This window comes from Apteryx mantelli, chromosome 6 (assembly GCF_036417845.1).
Source record: "Apteryx mantelli isolate bAptMan1 chromosome 6, bAptMan1.hap1, whole genome shotgun sequence".
Lineage (NCBI taxonomy): Eukaryota > Metazoa > Chordata > Aves > Apterygiformes > Apterygidae > Apteryx > Apteryx mantelli.
This window is the reverse complement of record NC_089983.1, coordinates 37,850,755-37,872,296: the sequence shown is the minus strand read 5'-3', so window position 1 is coordinate 37,872,296 and position 21,542 is coordinate 37,850,755. Positions and strand designations below refer to the sequence as shown.

Sequence of the window (21,542 nt, the reverse complement as noted above, 5' to 3'; positions counted from 1 at the left end):
TCTGATCTACAGATACTAAGGCAGGCTAAATCTTCCAGTAAAAGAAGATCTTCTAACACAGCAGAAAGACCTTGAGGAGATATAGCAGCTGCTAGATCCAAAGCTCTCTAAGAGACAACTTGTTTGGTTCCTATTTGACCACCTGAGGTGAGAAGGAAAGAGGAATTTTAAGTAATGCAATTATTTTCTTTCATGAAATTTCTGTAATGCAGAGTAAGCCCTTCTCAAAGCAAAATTTTTAATAGCATCCCCTGGTTTTGTCCTTCTGGGAAGCACTTTGCAAGAGATAAATAAGGGTCCACGCTTTACAAAGCACCTGGGCTGCTCCCCACAAGGAAGCAATATTACAGTTAGTACTTAGCCAGTCTCACTGAGAACTTTGCTTTTTCCTATATTGCTGGGGAAATCCAAGGGCCTCGCAATATCTGTGTGTACATGATGGGTTTATCTCAGATGTTAACATGAAGGAGTAGGGTAAATCCAGCTATCAACATAAAAAACACTGGCCAGTTCTATCAACATCTAGGACCAGAAACATCTCTTAAGTGCTGTTATTCAAATCACATCACAATAACAAATGTAGTGCTAACAAAATGCACGGTCTAGTACCATCCAAAATTCAGCAGCTGTGGCACTTGCCATGGAGCCAAACTCCCAGGTTTAAGCCGTTATTGTTAGAAAATGTTTCTTGTGGCTAGGGAAAGAAATTTAACACAGAGAAGAGGAGAGGAGACTATTCCTCTACGTGGGGCCCTGGCTAAAACTGCCTGCTGACCCTCCCCTTGTCCGCAGCGCTCCCTCCTGTGCTATCCCCATCTGTAATACACCTTCAACTGGGGAGCCCTGCGGAGAAGGACCTGGGGGTCCTGGTGGACTGCAGGTTGACCATGAGCCAGCAATGTGCCCTTGTGGCAAAGAAGGCCAATGGCATCCTGGGTTGCATTAGGAAGAGCATTGCAGCAGGTCAAGGGAGGTGATCCTCCCCCTCTACTCAGCCCTGGTGAGGCTGCATCTGGAGTACTGTGTCCAGTTCTGGGCTCCCCAATACGAGAGAGACATGGAGCTACCGGAGCGAGTCCAGCGGAGGGCTACGAAGATGATTAAGGGACTGAAGCATCTCTCTTATGAGAAAAGGCTGAGAGAGCTAGGACTGTTCAGCCTGGAGAAGAGAAGGCTGAGGGGGAATATTATCAGTTTGCATAAGTATCTGAAGAGAGGGTCTATAGAGGACAGAGCCAGGCTCTTTTTAGTGGTGCTCAGCAACAGGACGAGAGGCAACAGGCACAAACAAATACAAGAAGTTCCATCTGAACATGAGAAGAAACTTCTTTACTATGAGGGTAACAGAGCACTGGAACAGATTACCCAGAGAGGTTGTGGAGTCTCCTTCCTTGGAGATATTCAAAAGCCGTCTAGACAAAATATTTGGAAACACTCTAGGTGACCCTTCTTGAGCAGGAGGGTTGGACTAGATGATCTCCAGAGGTCCCTTCCAACCTCAACTCTTCTGTGAGTCTGTGAATTCCAGCTGCCTTGCAGAGCACTGATCACTGAGAATTTGGGAAGATCTTGGTCATACAGTCCTTTCTGCCCTCCATGCCCAGCCATCTCCCAGCCTCCTTGTACAGTGCCTTAGACCAAAACAGAGGCCAGTGAAATCTTTTCTTTCCACTCACTCACTTTTTGCTTTCTCAATAAAACTCATGCCTTGGTCACTGCTCAAGAAAACCACATCTTCCACCAAGGCAAGCGCTACCCCAAGCGATCTCCCCTAGCCCTGGTTTGGGCTCCAGAGGGGAAACGAGTCCCCATGCCCGGCGAGGCTGCTGCCCCCCAGCCAGCACCCACGGCACGTCCCAGCTGGGTCTGAGCCAGTCCCCACCATCGTCCCGGAGCCGTTTTCCCCCTGATCACACACGGCCACCTCGCTGCACAGGCCACCTCGCAGAGAGACTCAGCTCTTCCCAGGCAGAGCGGAGACCCAGCCAAACTTCCAGCTGCCCTGAGCTGACAATGGCAGCAAGGACAACAGAGACACTACGGCTAACAAGTGGATTCAGTCTAAGGAAGAAAAAGCTTTTCTGTGTGGTCCTTAGTGTTGGTGACATTTCTTTTAGCCTTAAAAAAAAAAAAAAATTCTCAACTTCTGGAACAACGTGAAAGGGAAGAAAAGTCATTCTAATGACTCAGAAGGAAGAGGTAAATTTAAGGAACTGAAAGCCAGGAAGTTGTTTTGCTGAGTTTGAAATCTCATTCTTAAGCTTATCTCACGCAAAGCTGGAAATAACACTGCTGCATTTACAATCTGCTAAGGGAAAAAGATGTGCTGAACAACAGCTAGTGCAACCAAAGGTAAGTTTGCTTCACAAAAAACTTTATCAGAATGCATCCTTCAAAAAAATAGATAAATACCCTCATAAATATACTTCCACAATAAAGTCAACCCCCTGCAGTCTCCACGAAGAGAGTTTTTGCAGCAATGTGCCTATAGTTCTCCATTAAGCTTATTACTGACCTTAGCTGGAGATAATAATTTCTATAGGTCAGCCTCCACAACAGTTGGTGTAAGCTTTCCCTAATCTGCTTCAGGGCAAACTCCAACAGCTGAGACTCCCTCCAGCAACAGGCTAAACTGGACAGACGGCAGCCTGCTATTTCTCTATACAGGTTCACATAGCTATCACTGTTTTGGTTTCCCCTCTGATTCCAAATCAAAGAACCAGGAGGAGCAAGGAACTGTTCTAAAATTGGATGTAAAATTGGATGTAAATTGGCCCTGTATCTAAGCCAACTGCATGGAAGAAAAACCCAGAGACCTCAGTACTCCACAGAATCAGGTCCTAAAACTTTGATCCTTTCATGAGTGCACTTGGAAGGAATGAAAGTGCTCCAAGGATGGTGTGGTGGCTGTAAAATTGGAGAAATGCTACGCTTAATGTCTGATTTTGCAAACCAACCTTCCTCAGCTACAGCAGGGGCAGGTCCTGGCTGGTTGTCAGCTTGCTTGGTGGAAATCCTTCCAGACTGCTGGCGCATTTCAATCAAATAGGTCCAGTTAGCAAAACTTTATGATGGCAGCTGAAACGATGAGCATGATCATACCAGCAACTGAGCAGGCAGATCAGAGGGAGAAGTGACTTCCAACAGGTGATGATGAGCAGGTGGGGAGGAAGTAACTGTGTCAGCTGGAAGAGAAATGGGAACAGACCCTTACACTCCCTCAGGCACGCAATTCCCCTGAGGGGCTGCAGGATCAGCCCCCGGCCTCATGTTAGCACTTTATTTATAACATTGCCTTCCTGTTCATAACCTTCCCTTTCCAACTGTGAACTGCAATTTTTCTCCCCCTAGCATTATGGTGATGGTTTGGAACATGGAAATGTTTGGAAAGGGACAATTTGGCATCAGGAGTCTAAAAAGCAGATTCAGATGACATCCTAAATGTATCTTTTATGAGTTTGGAATGATTCCTTTAAATTAAACTCAGAGCGTGTGACAGATTCTGGTAATGCTGCCCTTAAGGAAACAAAACATAAAAAAATCAAGAGAAGCTTTTGAGTACATGTAGTCTGGAGGACCGCTTCCTTTGGACACCTTGCTTTCCCTCACGCCACTCCAAGCTGTGATGCACCAAGTGCTTCCCAAGGAAAGTGCTTCAATAATTTTCAACTGTCTCTTCACCACATAGGCACTCGAACCCCAACCCACTTCCAAATTCAAGGCTTATAAAAAAAATTAAATGCTCCAATAATTTTAAATTGTGTTTGCTCAGTGCTATGTGAGCCTGTCCGTTCCTTCAGTTCGGGGATTTTTGTTTTGTTTGCAGGAGGGAAAGAAATGCTTTTTATTAGTGGTTCAAATTGGAAGCTAGTCAGAGAGCATCATAGCAGAGTGATTCAGCAGCCTCTGAGCTGATTCGCAGTGTATCATAAAACAGGATTAGGAAAACAACAATGCCTGGAGGAGAAAGAATCCACACAAAGAACGATGGCAAGAGAATAATACCAGAAAAGAGCAGAGGGAATAATCCTCACTTAGCTTCTGAAGAACAGGTTGAATGACCTAATACATGGCTTTCAATGCCCTTCATTCCCCACTGAGTCACAGGATTCAGCTGCCCGATCCAGCTACCACAGCTTAATAAATGGCTCTACATCAGCTGAACCACATTAAGTGTTTCTGTGTGCACACTTGCAGCCTGTTGTCATTTATCTGAGACCACAGTCCCCTTCTGGGGTAAGACCCAGATGCTATCTTACAGCAGGCAGGAGCTTCTGCAGGACTACTGTTGCAGGTTCATGAGCATTTAGGACAGGAAGCAAAGGAAACAGTCTGATGCGGTGAGTCTTTGAGTTACAAACCAAAAAGAGGGGTTTTCTCAGCCTTATTTGAGAAGACTCCCTCCCCATGCAAGGCAGCATGTTAAAGCACCAGAGAGGTCAAGATAAGCATATTCCTTAGCACTATCCTGAACAGGGATAGAATTAAGCATGTGCTTCAATGATCTCCTGAATCACAACATCAGCGACCACACAGGACCAATGCCAAGTCCAAAGAGGAAAGTATCATTAAATCTACTTACAGGGAACCTGCAGATCCTCCTGTCAACCCTGTTACAAGCTAGGCCATACCTGTTACAGCTGTGGCCTTGGAGTGGCAGAGGAAGGCAAGGACTCTCTCAGGAGTTTTACTGGATCAGCAATGGTTGAATTACTTCCGTGCAGAACAAGAAATCACAGCTTCATGGAAGTGAGAAAAATCAGACAATTGTATCACAATTCTGCTAAAATAGGTATATGCAAAGTTTGGTAGAGAGGCACAGAAGGGGGGGGGGGAGAAATCTCTTATGCCATGGTCTCCTTTTGTAGCCTGAAAAAGATGATAAAGTGCATCCTTGTTTAACTCACTGCAGGATGCCTGGAATTTTATAGAAACTGCTGCAATGTGTTTCCCAGTGGGGAACAACTGAAGCATAAGATGAGAAAACAGCCATATTCTAACCTGCAGTGGCAGGTACTGAAAGGAAATGCTCAATAAAGGCTTAATATATAGGAGGATGCCAAATAACTGGCTGGATTTCTGAAATAAGAAAGCGTAAACCAATTCTCTAATTGTGTCTAATCAAAAAATATCATCAGTCTCTAAAAACATCGAGGAAAAAATGTGGATCAGAGAGATAAATGGCAGCATGTGTATCTTGTTCAGTAGTGTTTTGGGAATATTTTACCCTGCAGCATTTAATTCTCTGTTATTACATCTGGGCCTGGAGGTGAAAGTCATAAGTCAGGACCACTCATAACATGCAATAATGGGGTGAAATAATCATAAGAAAGATGCATGATGAAATCCTTTGCGACTGTGTAAAGTTTCCAGTCCTTGACGATTAAATGAAAAATCTTCTGTCTGTAACTTCTGTTCTTCCCTAATTCCTATACTGGGTTTCTTTCCTTAAATTCCATCCTCTTCTCCCAGCATCTCCCACTTCTGCTGCCACAGGGCATGCCCTCCACCCTTCTTCCCTGCTGCCCTAAATATATGTTTAAAACAAAATCATAGAAAATTATTCCCTGCTTAGAAAGATGAGCAGGTTTTAAATTACACTATATTTATTTGTAAGTGCTTTTAATACTAGAGAAGCTTTCCCAGGGAGTTTTGTTCTGATTTCAGGATCCCTATTGCTTTTAAAGAGGGCTATTTTGTCCCATTTAGACAGCGGCTACATTTTGAGTAATAAAGACTGTAATGCAATAAAATAAGATAACTCCAGTCCCACCCTTCTTTTTCCCACCCATCTACCAAGCTAAAAAAAAAAAAAAATCCCAACCCATGATGTGTTAGAGCTTTGTTTTCTGGGTAATGAGACTAATCATGTTTCCTCTGCTTGGGGTCTCTCTCTTCTCTTCCTTTTCTTGCAGGTCCTCAGGATCCACACTGACATAGAAATATCCCATGATGGAGAAAATAATGCACACAGCAAAGAGGAGAACCGTGAACAAGACAAATTCAGCCCACTAGGAAAGAAAAAAGAACAACCAGTCAGGGGACCCTAGTCCAAAGGAATTCTCTGCACTTCCAAGTGCTTTTTAAAGAACTGGATGAAAGTTATTTTTCAACTTCCAAGATTGCTGATGGGATAGAAACTTTCTCATCATGCTTTCTGGTAAACCCATGTAATTGTAATGAATTACAAATATACGTGCCATACCTTGAAACAAACTAGTTAGATCAGGCTAGTTTCATTAAACTTTTTCTTACAAATCTGCCTTGACTGGACCAGACCTGCCTGAGCCTTTTCCAGCAGTGGGAAGCATGCAAGATGCCTCTGGGACATGTAGTCTCACATTACATCTTAACCAGAAAGCAGCCACAGTTCATACCTTCATGCCATCGCTCCAGAAGTCTGAAACCCTGGATTAAACAACATCTGCACCACAACCCCCTGATGCAAAGCCTCACGTCTCAGGAGTGCCATAGGCAGCTGGCACCTAAGGAGTCTCAGAGCCACACACCTACAGTGACCGACCAGCCATGGGGCTAGCTGGATGAAGGCAAGCTGCTTTCTATAACCAACAGCACCATGTGGTTGGCATCGTGTGCAGGCTTCAGGCCCTTCTGCCTGGAGCTGAGCCCTAGCAAACTTAGCACAATGAGACATCTGCAGCAGGCCACAGTATTGCTTACTGCCACTGGGAGGTTTGCAGAGGACCATTGCTCCAGGCTCTGAATTAAGGCAGAGGGAAACACTGCTAATCAGCAAACAGAGCCCAGGCTGGGGGGCAGCTCAGGCAGGATGTCATCACTGCGTAGGAGCCCGGAGCTGTACAGACAAGCGAGCTGGACACAGGCTTGCGGGGCCTCCAGGGCATAGATATCCAGAAGCACTGTCCAGGGCCTGTTTTAAAGCATCACCTCTGTTCTAAGAGCCGAACCATACCTGTGCCATTGGTGCAGCCTGGGCAATAATGAGCACAAAGGCGTTCCCAAATGCCACCGTGAGCAGCCAGCCTGCCTGGAGCACTGACTTCATGCTGGCTGGAGACTGAAAAGAGGAGAAGGGCCTGGTCAGTGGGTATCACGTTGCACCCTCCTGCCCTGGTTCACCTACAGCTTTTCCCTGCGATGTCCTGCTAGGTGGAGGCATCCCTGGTCTCAGCCTAAGGGGAGCTGGTGGAATTTCCTCTGCACTGTACCTGTTCCGTGATTAATCCCTACAGCTGAATACAAGGGGCTTTCAAAATAAATCGCCCAGGAGGACATATGAAGAAGGAGGAGATGCTGTTGTTGTAGAGCTGGTCCTGACCATCCCCAATCCTGCCTCATTCAAAATTGTAAGATGAGGAAGCCCAGGGACCTGCACAAGCAGCCCTGCATTTTAGAGCCAGGTGCCCTGCAGCTGCACACCTTGGGAGAAGAGACTGGATCTTGATGTTAAGCTTCCTGCCAATGACAAGTTTTCTGCAACCCACAACAGGCTGTTCCACTGATTAATCACCCTCATTAATAAACATCTGTACTTTACTCGAAGGATAAATTTGAGTAGCTTCAGATTCTTGATCCTGTAATGTCTCAGTCCTCTCTTCTCATAAACCTTCTCCCCAGACAGCCTAACATACCACAAATTACCCCTCACACTGTCATTACCCCTTGCTCCTTCTTTGCAGGCTTGGGCAGGCTAAGACCCCTTTAGTCTCTCAGCTTAAAGCACAGGCCAAGCCCCCAGACCATCCTGTAGTCCTTGTGATACTTTTGCCTTGTTGCCACTGTAAAATATGTACCAAAAATATATCACTGAGAGAAAACCCTCATATTACAGAATTCAGGTCTTTCCCATTAAAATTAAGTTCTATCCTCTTGTGTTCTCTGTTCCAGCTTTACCAGAAAAAGGTTTCTTGAGTATAATTGAGAGCAGGTATCTTCAGCGTATGAATGAATTCAGCTTGAGGGCACCCAACAAACTGCGTTATAATCCCACTTTTAGCTGAAGCACAGATAACATCAGTAATCGTCATGCCAAACAACATACTACAGGTCAATGGCATATGCAGGAATAAACCTATTGCAAGTCTAAATGCAAGCCCCTTATCTTTAAATGCAGTACCTGAGAATAGGAGAAGGCCAGTCCTGTAATAGAGAACATCACTTCGCCAGCAGATATTAATAAGTACTGTGGTAACTGCCAAGCCATATGGACATTGTTGGCTTTGATATCTTCTGACTTCCATATCTGAAGGGCACCTCTAGACATCTAGCAAGAAAATAAAGGCACACTGGTTAGCTGGTGAAAGATCAGATCCTTCTTAGCTTGGATTCCACAGAGAATTTATCAAAATGAGTTTTAAGCAAATATGGAAGCAAAGCTCTGCCCTGCAAGCAGAGTCTGTCCTCTGCCATATTCAAGCCTTTTAGTGGGACAGGTTGACTCCTACTTCACAGAGCAGAAGTGACAGCATGGAAATGTCCCAGCTAGTTCATGTGCCACAAGAGATACACGAGTTATTGCAAAACAGCGAGTTGCCTTCTGCAGCAGGTGGGGAAAGGCCTGTCTGATACTTGTGCAGAGCCTGTGACCTGCTGCTGCTCCCAGGGCCAGAAGAGGACGAGAGGATAAATGCTCATTGCATCCATGTGGTCATTGCTCTGATTTCATTGGCACTATACAACACTCTTGCTATAATGGTGACACCCAAGCAAATCCAGTTCAGGAATTCCCAGAGTAGCAGAGATTGTCCCAGATCAGATGTATTGATAGAGATATAGTAGCTGTACTCCTAATTCTTTTTGTTTGCTTTCCTAGATGTAATTAATACTGTCTCTGATGCAGAGACTGTCAGAGAGGCAGAGAGAGATTTGACTAGTAGCCAGTAAAACACTAGGCTGAAATAACTTCAGGCAGAAAACCCCATTTTAAGGAGGGTACTTGGGAAAATACAAGAGATGTTTACAAGATGTACTTAATCACCATGCAGGGAGGCAGATCACAAAAGTGTATTTTGGGAGGCTAAAAGGGGTGAGAGAAGGGCTGTGTATTGCTCTCTAGCCCATAAAAAAAATCACAAGCACCATACAATAACTGCACACTGAGGAAAGCTGGGTGGAAGGCAGCATCCCCATGATTTAAGTATTACAGTTCAGCCACATTAGCAGACTAATACATTGCATCTTGGTTCTTTTATATAGCATCCCCTGAAGAGCAGCAGGGCACAGTACAAATCATTGTAATAATTAAAAGTGATCTTGGCCTGGAGCAAATTAACTCGCTACACAAGGAGGAAACCACAGGACGAGAGATGAGAAAACAGAGGGTCAGAAAGGTTGAAGGACTAGGACAGGGCCTGGAGGGGCTGAGGCACAGAGCCACCCCTGAGCAGCCATGGCTACAGAAGGGACTTTTGCAGATGGGACCCACAGACTTGAATCCCTGCCCACACTGAATGGGACACATCTACCTCAACTGGCCCTGACTCAGCTGCACTGGCAGAAACTCTGGGGCAATACTCTTAGTTCCATATTCTTAGCACAACTAATACATTCAGTTCCTCATCTGGCAAAGAGGCTTGTGGCCATGAAGAAAGGGTCTGGCCAGCATCACTTCAAGAGTGTGTATGGTTTATGTACCTAAATCTCTGCACTCACAGATGGCAGCATCTGTCTCTTCCCTCCAGGACTGTGTATCCCACTCCAGCTACTGGAGTTAAAAAAAAAAAAAAAAAGCCAGGTGCTTTGGAGCTATATTTTTTCCCCTTACATATTTGGGCTCTGCAGACATGGACAGCTCCCATTAATTGCCCAACAGGGAGGTGTTACTGTCAGGGAGTAGCTGACAGCACTTGCTCATCACAACGCAGTAGTCAAAGCCCCAGAGGGCAGCTTAGCAGTGTGCCCTGCCAGACCTGGTTTGTCTGTGTGTCTGTGCAGTGGAAAGGTTAAAACGGGAACTAAGCTGATCACATTCATCTACTTGGCTTCTGCCAGCTGGACCAGGGTTGGAGTATACGCCTAGAGGCTGGCAGGCAGTCAAAGGAATCCACCCCTCTCAGCAGTGATCAAACCCCATCAGGCCTGGTCATTCAAAAAACCATGCCTTGACTTTGCACTAGGGTCCCAAATGAGTTACATGGACGTTAGTGAGAAGAGGAAAGACAGATGCGCAATCACCATCTCACCAACCTCCCTCAACACTTTGTCCCTCTTCCCCCCCACACCTAACGCACAAGGCTCGGAAGATCAGCCTTCGGATCAGAAAGTAAAGCCTGAGGATGCAGAAGACTGTTTCCACATTGTTTTTTGGGTGTGAAGTACTGCCAGGCACAGTATTTTAAAGACCAAAAGCAACATTAGCTGGAGTGTTACAAACTGCCTCTAGTAGCTCTTTGAAATGTGCTGGGCCAATGTTAATTCAACAAGGATGATGCAAAATCAGCACAAACCACAGATCACAATTTTCCATGGAGGATTTCCATCAAGGAAAAGACCTTACTTGTTTAACCACGAGATCTGACAAGATCGCAATGTAAGGCAGAGTGCCTGCCCACACCCTTTGCTTCTGAACTACCAAAACCTTTTACTGACCCTCATATAACAGACCGCTTTTAAATAGCTACTGTCCAGGTCTCACAGGGTGGAGAAAGCATGTGAGAGTCCCCAGTGCAAGAGCAAAAGCGTTGACAGAGACTAGAACGTAACCAGCACGTTACCATCAGAAGGTCACTTACATTAGTTATCACAACAGTGTATGATGCGCCAAAGTCGAGCAGCCCTAGATCCAAGGTGAACTCCCCCGCTTCAGTTATACACCTTCCGTCATCATATCTTGATACAAGAACAAAGTACAGTATTTCCTGGTTAGTCTCACAGACAAAGAGCATAGAGCAGAGCTATCAAAAAGGCCCCTACGACGGACTAGGGAGGATGTATAATGTAAAGCTGCCATCATGTTTATGTCAGTGGATCACTAGAGCTCTTGCTGTCTTTTCCTTCCAGAAATACTTAGGCACTGATTAGAGTTCATGTAACGACCTGAGTAATTGCTAGCATTTTTAAAATGATTTCTTTAGCACTGATTTCTTTATTTTTCCCAGGTTTATTTTCCTTCTAAAACTTTTCTCCACTCATTTAGGAACTGTGGGCCAGACAAGTTAGCCAGGCCCAGGCAGTCTTCAGGAAATGAGAGACATGCACCCACAAGCCCCTTAGAAATTTTCTTTCAAAAAGCAAATTAGCCTTCGTATTTGTTCTTCTGGTTTTGGATGTTTGAAATGGCACAGAGGCTCAGCAGCATTGCAACAGTGGCTGCTGCATCCTACTAAATTGCACCAATAAATTTCTTGGATGGAGGTGATGCAGAGGAAAGCCATAAAGCTTGTTTTGAAACATTATTGAGGCCAGAAATACCCTTAGAGAGCCAGCTCCAACGCTGCCAAACCCAAGGCCATATGGAGCTCCTGTCTAATGAGTCCAGGCTGCAATGCCATGTGATGTTACTTGATATTACCAGTCCACATACCAACACTTTGTAGCATGGAATATGAATTAGCCTTTTTCTGAGAACATCCTGGCACTAACAGCTTGGGCCTGGGAGAATGTCAAGATAGAGCAGATGTCACATGGCAGAGGGGACTTTTCTATCTCCCACCGCACTCTGCTGACACACACACAGGATCAGACAGTCTTCTCCCTCCAGTCCACCACATAATGTGAATAAAAGTTCATAGAAAGTCAAGCCCAGTATCTGGACTTCTTCAAAAGACTTCTTGGGTTCCCAAGATTTCCTGGACCTGGCTCTGACAAAATTCAGATCATGCCCTAATTGGGAATGTCAGTATCCTCATGTCATGCAAATACAATTTTTAAGCTTTGTCCTTGCTGATTTATCTTAATCTAGCCAAAGCATAATACCCATGGGAAAGGAGCTATCCCAGACACTCTTTGGAGGCTGAATCTATTCAACTACATATCAGTCACAGATGTTGATCTGCTGTCCTGTGGCTTAAACACCCTGCATGGTACTTCTGTGCACACACACACCAGTGGCCCGTAGCTCCTGCTCTATGCAGGGCTGATACTTCTGCTTTTTTACAAACCACGTTAACAAACATTTCACAATCAAATGTCAAGACAGCAGCGATAAAATTTTCTGCTGTTTGCCTGAGAAAAGTCCCAACGTACCCAAGGAAAGGCTTCAGCAAAGACCTTTAGCAAGAGGGAAACTTACTTGTCCCTCTCCAGCAGCATGTACTCAGAAACGCTGTAGTTTTTCTGAATGGCAATGAACCGTTTGCTGTCAACGGTGAGGTTGACGTCTTGGCTCAAACCATTAATGAATCTGCAAAGAAAGCATATTTCACTGGGGTCTTAGACAGGGGAAGAGAAACATAATACGAGACACTAAGAAGTGTGCTTTCTCTCCCAAAGCACTCTAACTCCATAAGATTATACCAGCCTCTCCTGCAAGCTACCAATATTTCAGCCTGATCTTTTGCCCAGTTTTTTTGATTTAACATTAGTTTTCCCATTGCTGTATAATTTTACCCTCTTATTCTCTCATCTGTGTAAAGTGACAATAACTTTTTACAGGGTAGGGGACTCACAGGCAATCTCTTCTCAGATACCTTCAGGGATTCCTCCTCCTTAGCTGTCCAAGACTCCAGAGTCACAGGCCATCCAGGAAAGCAGGGCTTGTCTACACAAGAAAGGTGAGTATCCTGACAAGCATGTGCCATGCTAGGATACTTTTCAAGGAGTTTCTAGCAGTGGGAAAGAGTTTTCTGACAATCTAAGATATTTTCATCAAAACTGAAATTTCCATGGGAATATGCATGGTTTTTTTTTTCCACAATTTACTTTTTCCACACACAAAAGAGGTTTTACTTTTGACAACTGAAAATTTATTAGTAAAAAACCAAACACTTCTCATTTGATCTGGCTCTGTATCAATATCTTGGTTTTCAGTTGTTAATATGGGGGAAAAATCCCTGAAGATAGTCAAGTGCTTAAAAAAGTAACTTTTCAGTGGAAAAAGAGCATCTTCTTAGTGAAACCTCTTTACAAATTTTTGAAGGGTAAGTTTCAGGATTCTGTCAAAATTGGTCACAGAAAAATAAAAACTGTTCCTGACTGCAGCTATTAATTAAGTTTCCAAGGTTAGTTAGTAGCAGCCTTCATAAACACAGGGCAATGAAGAAATATTGCTCTCCTGCTCCTATCAATGCACGCTTTCGGATATGGGAGTCAGACAGTGTTTTATACTACTTAAAGGTCTTTTTTTTTTTCTTTTTTTTTTTTTTAATTTTCAGCCCGCTGAAATCCTCCAGAGGTCCATCTGGAATCCCTGTTTTTACAAATCTGTTGCCTCTGCATCTCAGCAGGCTCATATACACCGCATGATGCTGCGCTGGAAGTAACCGTGACCTCAGTGAGAGAGCATGTCTGCGCAGCTCAGCACAGGACTGTTCAGGGACTAGCTGAAATTTGGAAAGTAGAGTAGCTGGCTCAGCAGAGCCCAGTGCCCAGCTGAATTGTTAATGAGGATGTAAATTGTTGCTGTATCTGATTTAGTAGCCACTTGTGCATGAGGCAGGATGGGATAAGTGAACATCATAGGTTGGCTGGTTTGCAGAGGACAAATGACAAGGGCTCTTTTCCAGATTACTTCTTCGCTTTCTTTCCCAACGAGATGCGAAACAGGGAGACAAAGTTTTCCTCCCTTGGAAGGGAGGAGATCTTTCATGTCACCATCTCAGCCCAGACTATGCTAAGCAGTAAGGGGTAATAATGTTCAGTTCTGCATGATGAGGGTGGGATGTGACATGCTGTCAGCCTCAGCAGCTGACACCTGAATCTTTCTTGCATAAGAAATGTGGATTAGATTCCAACCTGAGAACATCTGGGTTATGTTATATACAGTTCACATTAGATAAAAGCAGTTCCCCTCACCCCCAAATCCTCAAAAAGCAATTCCTACCTAACCGCTGCCAACCCGTTTTCTGGCTTTGCTTCCAAGTCTGTAATCTAAAGAGGGAGGAAAAAAAAAATCAAACACATTTATTAATATTGCCTTATAAACAACATGTAGCAGAATACTAGTGTCTATGGAATTGCGCATGTGTTGCAGAGCCCATGGAAGTCAACTGGACTCTCATATAAGCTCTACGTCAGGCCACAGAAGTGAAGTCCTGGCACAATCAAGCCAATGGCAAAATTTTTGCTGACTTCAGCTCCACCAAGGGCATAAGATAAGATCATACTATTTTTCTCACCTCCTGTGTAACACAGGCTACAGGGTTCCAGCCAGTCACCCTTCTACTGAGGTATGTAACACCCTCCAAAAAAGTATTCGTCTTGATCAGACAATAGCAAGACAGCATTATCTACACTACCCTGTCCCAATAGTTACTTACAGTTAAACATGAGTGCCTTACTCATACCAAACCTGCAATTGCCTGAGTGACTTCCATCCCTTCATTCTCGGCGTAGTCACAGACTGCACGGAGTTTAAAGCCAATAGAGATCCCTAGGTTACTATTTCAGTCACCACACTTCACTCACTCTCCTTATCAGCTGGATAGTTAATAATATGATCTACCCCCATTTGAGGAGGGTCTATTTGTTGAGAGGAGACAGTAAAGACACAGCCTCTGTCCTGAAGATGGTAAGTCACACAAAAAGAATATAGAGTGAGGTTCTCAGCTGGTAGAAATCCACAGCTGTGCCATGTTGACTGCAGTCAGCAGAGGAGTCTCAATTTGTGCTGCCCACAGATGCAACACAGGCAAGCCAAAGGGCCTTTGGAAGGTAGATTTCTCTTAAAAGTTTGCAAGCTTTTTCTCCCCATTTTAGTCCTGATGTTAAACCCTGAGCTAAGACCAAGGATTCAGAATTCCAACATACCCATAAAATGTCTACTGTACTTTCAGTGTGATATGCTGATCCACAAATAACAAAATGTGCCCTAAGTAATAAACAGCCATAGTGAATAATAAATGTCAGAGCAATAGATAATCAACAACAACAGCATTTCTTTCAGAAGGGGACACGTGGGGATTAACACTTGATGCAGACAGGCCAAATTACTTCTCACTTTCATTGATGATCCCCAGACTCTCCAATTTATTACCTGTCCCCTGAAAGTCCACAAAGGAGAAGAAAACAGTTTCAGTTTGGCTCCTTCCAGAAAAGCACCCCCACCTGACCGAGGGTGCCAAATCTAGTAGTGAGGGAGGCTGGGGTGGGACATGGTTCACCCAGGGCAAGCCCAGTGACACAGCAGTGACACTGGCATTGCCTTCCTTTTGTTGCAATGCTGGAAAGTGAGTATAATTTATCCTGCTGGCTTCCACTCCTCCCTTACCTAGAGCTGAGAAATGATGGGTCAATGGCATCATCCCACAGCACTGCTGTTCCCCAGCCCATGGGGGCCTGCCTGTGCCAGGGGCAGGTATTAATTCAAACTCAGGCTGGATGGCTGGGGCAGCACAAGGATGTACCTAATCCAGAAAGCAGCTTTGCTCCAGCCCGTCTCAGGCTTTCTCTTCATAGGCTGTGGCTGTACTGGCTAATTCTAAACCCATGACAGCCTGGCATGGCACTGAAAGTGCAACTTTGACTATAATGTTATAAATTTCACACAATGGGGGTAGCAGTGATTCTCAGCATGGGCAGGTAGGCTTTTAAAACTCTTCTGAATATACACCAGACAACCCATTCTGTACGACTTCATCCCTTGGGAATCCATCTTGGGCTTTTATCACTGGCTATTCTACCACAGGCCTTGTGGTGCCTTTTTTTTTTCTGCTTTGTTTTTCCTTTTAAAGTGCCAGCTTCTGGAATCCAAGGACTGTGTGAAAATCCTTGTATGAGTATCCATTTCTTAAGGAAACAGCACACAATCATATCATCAGGATCACAGGGAAAGCTTAACATCATTGTATGAAAACACGCTGCAGGCTCCAAACCATACAACAGCAAAGAAAAAACAACCTTAGGCAAAAATAAATTGTTAAAACCCCACATTTTTTAAAACAGTTATATGATTTCTGCTGTACAATACTGAATGCTTGGAGTGGCAACCCTGCGAGGCAGAAGGCTGAGAAACTGCAGACAGAATTGGTATTTTAGCATGAGGACAGATTCTGATGGCATTTACACACACACATACACACCCACCACAATGTGGAATAACACCCTCTGTTTCAAGGGAGCTTCTTGAGGTACAGCTGCATGTAAAAGATATCAGAATCTGGCCCTATACATCCCATATACCTTTCTACAATTGCAGCAATACACAAAAGTCCAACACAGCCAGCTCTGCCGCAGAGGCTGAAATGAATTTAATCATTTATTCTGTTCAGCAAAACGAATGGGCCTTCTGTGCATTTTTACTAAACACTTGTAATAACTAAACCTAGGAACGTTGCCCTGATGTTTTTATTCCATGCCCAGCCCTAGAGCCTCTTTAACGTCTTTGCTTTATAGAACCATCTTTTGGGGAAAATCTCCGGCTCTCTGCTTCCCCAGCTTTCTCAAGCTCTACTGCCTAGCAGGTATTATTCTGCTCTCCCACTGCACCATTCACTGGATTAAATTGTGCCCAGTAGCCCTCAGATGCCATAACACCTCTATTAATCAACCAGCAGAAATGTGTACAGATCCAGTGCCGCTAGCTAAGAAGTCAGGTTTAGAGCATCTGAGAGCAATCAGACAGACCCTGCAACTGAGCAAAATGAATTAATGAACCTATTACCCCATTACCCATTGTATCATCACAGCCATTGAATTAATACTGTATTTACACTTCACTCCCACACTCACTAAGCGGCTTGATAGGCTTCCTTCTGCCTCAAAAACAATTAAGCTGTATACTGATTTTTCCTTCACAGTGTAGTTAAAACCAAGAGACAATCCTTGATGTTGCAGGGTGAAGTGAAGGCTCTGCTGCTCTCCATTCAATATTAATTTTGAGTACTCAGCTGGGTTCTGTGGAAAGAAAACAAACTTGGTTATACATTTTCTGCGCTTGAGAAAGGCTCTGACTCTTCCCACCAAGTGCAACCCTATCCTCTCTTCAAGGGAGCCTGTAAAGAGAGGTTAACAGCCAGAGCTGGCTGAAAGCTTCCCCTCCTACAGCAAAGGACCTATGTTGCCCTGCAATCTCTAGGCTGGTCCTAGTCAGAGCTCAGAGTATCTCCCCTTGCTGGATACAACCTAGAGGCCAGGGAGCATGTATTGCATACACAGCTACCCTTTCCTCCAGCCCTGGTCTGCCCCAAAGGGACATTTAGATTGTGGCAGGCAGTTGACGGCCGACAGACTGCCACACCGAGTCCCTAACCAGGCTGCTCTTTAACATAATCTGGGAGTTGAAATGGGAAACATTACAATGCCCAAGCCCAATTAACTGCTTTCCCTTTTCTCCTTTGCAGGTAAACGTATTTCATATGTAATCCAAATCCCAGCTGCAATGCCTGATTAGTGTCTGAGCACTGAGAGATTGAAGCAAAATATCTGCACACGGGACAACTGTCATTTATTCCTAATTATAGATGAATGCAGTTAGTCATTTGCTCCTTTGCAATGGAACTATGTCTCCAAACTTTCCATTTTCATCTGGTCACTGAAGACAGTGTCACATCTCCAAAGCCATTCCCATGCACTTCTAAGGCAGAGAAGAACATGCTCTAGCATCTATGGGCTTTATTGAAGAGCAGCTGAAAAAAAATCCAACTTTAAAGGGACTGTGAGTCAGGCCTTCCAGCCCCACACATACACTTACCTGAAAAGCCTCTGTGGGCTGCTGAAATAGGTGCTGGTCTTGGATTGTCACTTGAACAGGGTTCTTTGCCAAATTCAGGACCTGAATTAAACTTTCTTTTGGGACAAGTTGAGGCATATCGGTTTCCTAATTAAAATAAAAGGCTTTAAGTGCTATCTATATGCTTTATTAGAGCTCTTAATATCTCTTCATTTTTAGTCATGATAGTGTTCCTCTCCATAATGACACTTTTCCATCCCTTCCTCAACAGAAGTTGCACTAAGAGACAAATGAACATAAATCTTATTTAGGGAGGTTTCTTCATAGTAGCTCTATAGCCTACCATTCTTCACAAAGACTGCTCTTCACACTATTAAATGCATAGGTTACCCTACTGCTGGGCAGGTAGAACCATGTCCCTGTTCCCATTACACAGCTTCCAAGTGCCTAGATTTAACCAGCTGCCATACCAGAAAGGAAAAAATTGTGCTTAGCATTAGATGAGGATTTCAAAAGCACTGACCAGAACAATTCTTTTCCCATTGCACTCAGTGACTGGGAAAAGAATTAGGCCAAAAGCTAAGCAGTTTTGAAAATCCAGCTCCAGCTGTGTCTGTAATTGGTGCTTTTAAATCACTTAACACCATGCTATCTAATGGCACACTGTATAGTTCTTGCTCTCTGTCTTCTGAGAGAGGGGCGATGATGTCTGAAGCACAGATGTATCCCTTCTATCAGGAATTATTTCCTAGAAAGAGTACTTCAGTCATTTTCTACTTGTATTACCTGCAGACTTAAAACTATTTTTTTCCCCTTTTTCCCTCACTTTACTTTCAGGTAGCTGTAAGTAATACTTTAGAGCTATTAAATTTTTCTCTCTCATGCCATAATTTGGGTATTGCAGGCAAGGCAGTTTGAATCTAGCTAGGCAGGGAGACATTACCAGAGAAGATATGATGATCCTGTTGTCACCATGCCCATATGCTGCTCTGGACCTGACAATCCATGACCAGCAAACCCTGTCACTGTGGCTTGTTGCCTGCACTGCCAACAGCGAAGCCAAGGGTGAGCCCTCCTACCTCCTTCCTTGTCAGAGCTTTTAAGCAGCCTTTAGGCTATAATTTCCATGCACAGGCAGGCGGGCATCTCTCTAAGCCACCGTCCCTCCACACAGAGGAGCTTTTCAGTGCTCGGACAGAGCTGCTTTGAGTGGCAATGACAACATTTCTGTGCTCAAGCAAGGAGATCAGAAAGGAGCACTGAACCCAGAGAGTCTTGTTTCAGTGGAGACTTGTCAGTGGATTCACCTGAGGAACAGGTAAACATCAATCCAGCGCTTTGCACCAGCCACTCTGTAACAGAGCATTTTAAGTATACCCGAAAGCATTAAAAATTAATCCTACAGTAACTTTTCTAAGCCAAAGGTTGGCCAAAGTGTGCAGCACTGGTCTCAGGCCAGAAACGAATTTGAGGGGCTAACATCGAGTTTACAAGAGATTTACTGGCACCCTGGCTGGGGATGCCGAGCAGTCCCTGATACCTGTGACTGTGGAAGTGAGTGCATTCACCTGCATCACAAATTTGTCTTGTAAAACACATCCCCGCCCTAAAGCAGGCAATGACTAAAACTGGAACACACAAAAAAAGCAGCAAAATACAGGCAAACTACTTCAAGAGATAAAAGAGAGAACAGACTACCTTTTTGGAATTAACCACTAGCGTTAACTAGATGATTGTCAAAGCACTTTGGTGATGGAAATCGCTATAGAATATAAACCAATATAGATGACCGGCACAGCAAAACTGCAAAGACTAGAGAAAGAGAGAGACAGAGAAGGGGGGGGGGGGGGGGAAGAGAGAGATAGCGAGAAAGAAAGGTAGACAAAGTAAGATTTTTAAATAGCAATTGGATCAGTATGTTTAATTACAAAGAACATGTTAAAGATCAATAAAAATACCCCAGTGAAAGCCAGGGATTTCTGAGTAATCTCTTGTACTATACTTACATTTATTTTGACTTCTACAATGGCTGCAAGTCCAAACGCCATCCCTGCAAGGATCATACCTGTTGCCATTTTCCTAATAGGTCTGTGGAGCAAATGAAAGAGGTGCCATTAAGAAAAAAAAGTAATTTAAAATATAGAATATCATTCCTCAGAGTCAAAGATATGCCAAAGTCATGTAATAAACTGTCCAACAGGTGGCACTGGGGATGATGTGCTGTTTAAATTACCAATCATTTAACTTAAAACTATTCTATTATTCTGTATGAGGCCAGCACTGAGGCCAATTAAAACTGATATGCCATGAAAAAAAGCTCTTTACTTGCAAGTTTCATATTATCTTGTTCCTAGCTCTTCTAGTGGGAATAGCTCATGGCATTATGTTAACCTGCAATGTTGGAAGAAGCACTAGAAATGATACATCTTCAAGTCCCTTTTGGGAAAGGCAAAAGTAAAGTAGCAAGCTATTTAGCAGCAGGCATGAGGAGTAGAAAAATGTATATTTTCTGTCATCAACATTTCTGACCATCTGTGTCATCACTCTGGGTTATTTCTCATGCCAATACATGTACGTTTCTAGAGAATAAGGAGCAAAATTACTGCAACTTTACTAGAGTCATGTGAAATAATCTGATATAGAACAGATTAAAATAGGACCAGCCAGGCAGGTCCAAACTGAGTACTGAGTTGTTGAAATTTGAAACAAATCTGGATCTAGATTCAATGGTCGCCAGTCTTTATAATGCTCTGGACTCACAAGCCACATCCACTGGGCTGCATTAAATACAGATTGTGGACCCAAATTCTGTCTCTCAGTTACATATCCAGGGATAGGAAAACATTTACTGTTTGCTTCTTTTAAGAAACAAACTGGTTTTGAGCCTGATTCTGCATTGGGATTCTGTAGCACAAATTTTTGCAGCCGCATAGGCTAGAACCCTGCAGGCTACTGTGTTTCCACAACCAATCCTGTGGCAAAATTGGGTAGGAGCCTGTTAATGTTCAGCATCCTGGGGACAGAAATGGCATGGTGTTCAGTCCTGATCGGTGTATGAATTTGGTGCTGCTGGGTGAGCTAGCCTAGGAACTGGTCATCAGGCAGAAAGTCTTCTCTCAAGACGGGGCTCAGTCTAGGTCACTGTGGAGAAGCACAGCTTCTGATGTGTGTCCTCCAAAGAGTACCATCATAGGGTAAGACAATAACTTTCTTCATACATCTTTAGGCACAGATAATTCAGCATAATAGCAGAGGATCAGCACATTGAATGGATGGGTGCTGAGGCTCCTTCTGTCCCCATTTTATGTGTTTTTGTCTACCTAGCATTTTAGTTTGGATCAGGAGCATGCCTTTGAAGCCCATCTCCCAGTCACGCCCACTTTCCACACTTCGGTTCACACTGAGGAGCGCTGTAAGGGCATGCAAACTGGGTTCATTTCAGCTGGAATTAAAGTGGCAGAGGCACTCCAGGAGTAACATGTAACATACTCCCCCTGCTAATAGGGCATCAGTCCACAGAGTCAGGCTACGTTAGTCTGAAGTAAAAAACCCCAAATGCATAAATTGGGCCCTAGCACCAAATGTTTTGCCCTACAGATCTGCTCATATTACACTGTACTACTTGCTAATGTAGACTTGGGCTAAAATGCTTGAGCCAAACTGGAGATTTCCTTACAATTCCACTGTTTCTGATCCTAATGTGACATCTGCTCTCAAAAGACCACGTGGTCCATGTGGGAAAGTGAATTTGGCCCCATGGGGAGCTGCAGGGAGAGAATTATCTCAGAGTAGCATA

At 44.1% G+C, this 21,542-nt stretch overlaps 1 protein-coding gene across 8 annotated transcripts in view; it reads right to left on the bottom strand.

Annotated features, from left to right (window-relative positions):
• Nucleotides 1-1,094: 1,094 nt before the first annotated feature.
• SLC15A2 (solute carrier family 15 member 2) overlaps nt 1,095-21,542 on the bottom strand; it is a 59,547-nt gene continuing 39,099 nt past the window's right edge. For 4 of the 8 annotated variants that reach the window (XM_067299294.1, XM_067299295.1, XM_067299291.1 and 1 more), the window contains 11 exons: nt 19,753-19,834; nt 17,768-17,893; nt 16,807-16,971; nt 13,961-14,007; nt 12,212-12,322; nt 10,713-10,809; nt 8,099-8,245; nt 6,935-7,039; nt 5,825-6,011; nt 4,632-4,739; nt 1,095-3,185 (listed from right to left, as the gene is read on the bottom strand). In XM_067299294.1, coding sequence (XP_067155395.1) covers nt 5,835-6,011; nt 6,935-7,039; nt 8,099-8,245; nt 10,713-10,809; nt 12,212-12,322; nt 13,961-14,007; nt 16,807-16,971; nt 17,768-17,893; nt 19,753-19,834 — 1,057 coding nt within the window. In that variant the 3' untranslated portion in view covers nt 1,095-3,185; nt 4,632-4,739; nt 5,825-5,834. Of the gene's footprint in view, nt 3,186-4,631; nt 4,740-5,588; nt 6,012-6,934; nt 7,040-8,098; nt 8,246-10,712; nt 10,810-12,211; nt 12,323-13,960; nt 14,008-16,806; nt 16,972-17,767; nt 17,894-19,752; nt 19,835-21,542 lie in introns of those variants that run through there. The other 4 variants (XM_067299293.1, XM_013960687.2, XM_067299297.1 and 1 more) reach the window with 4 other exon arrangements.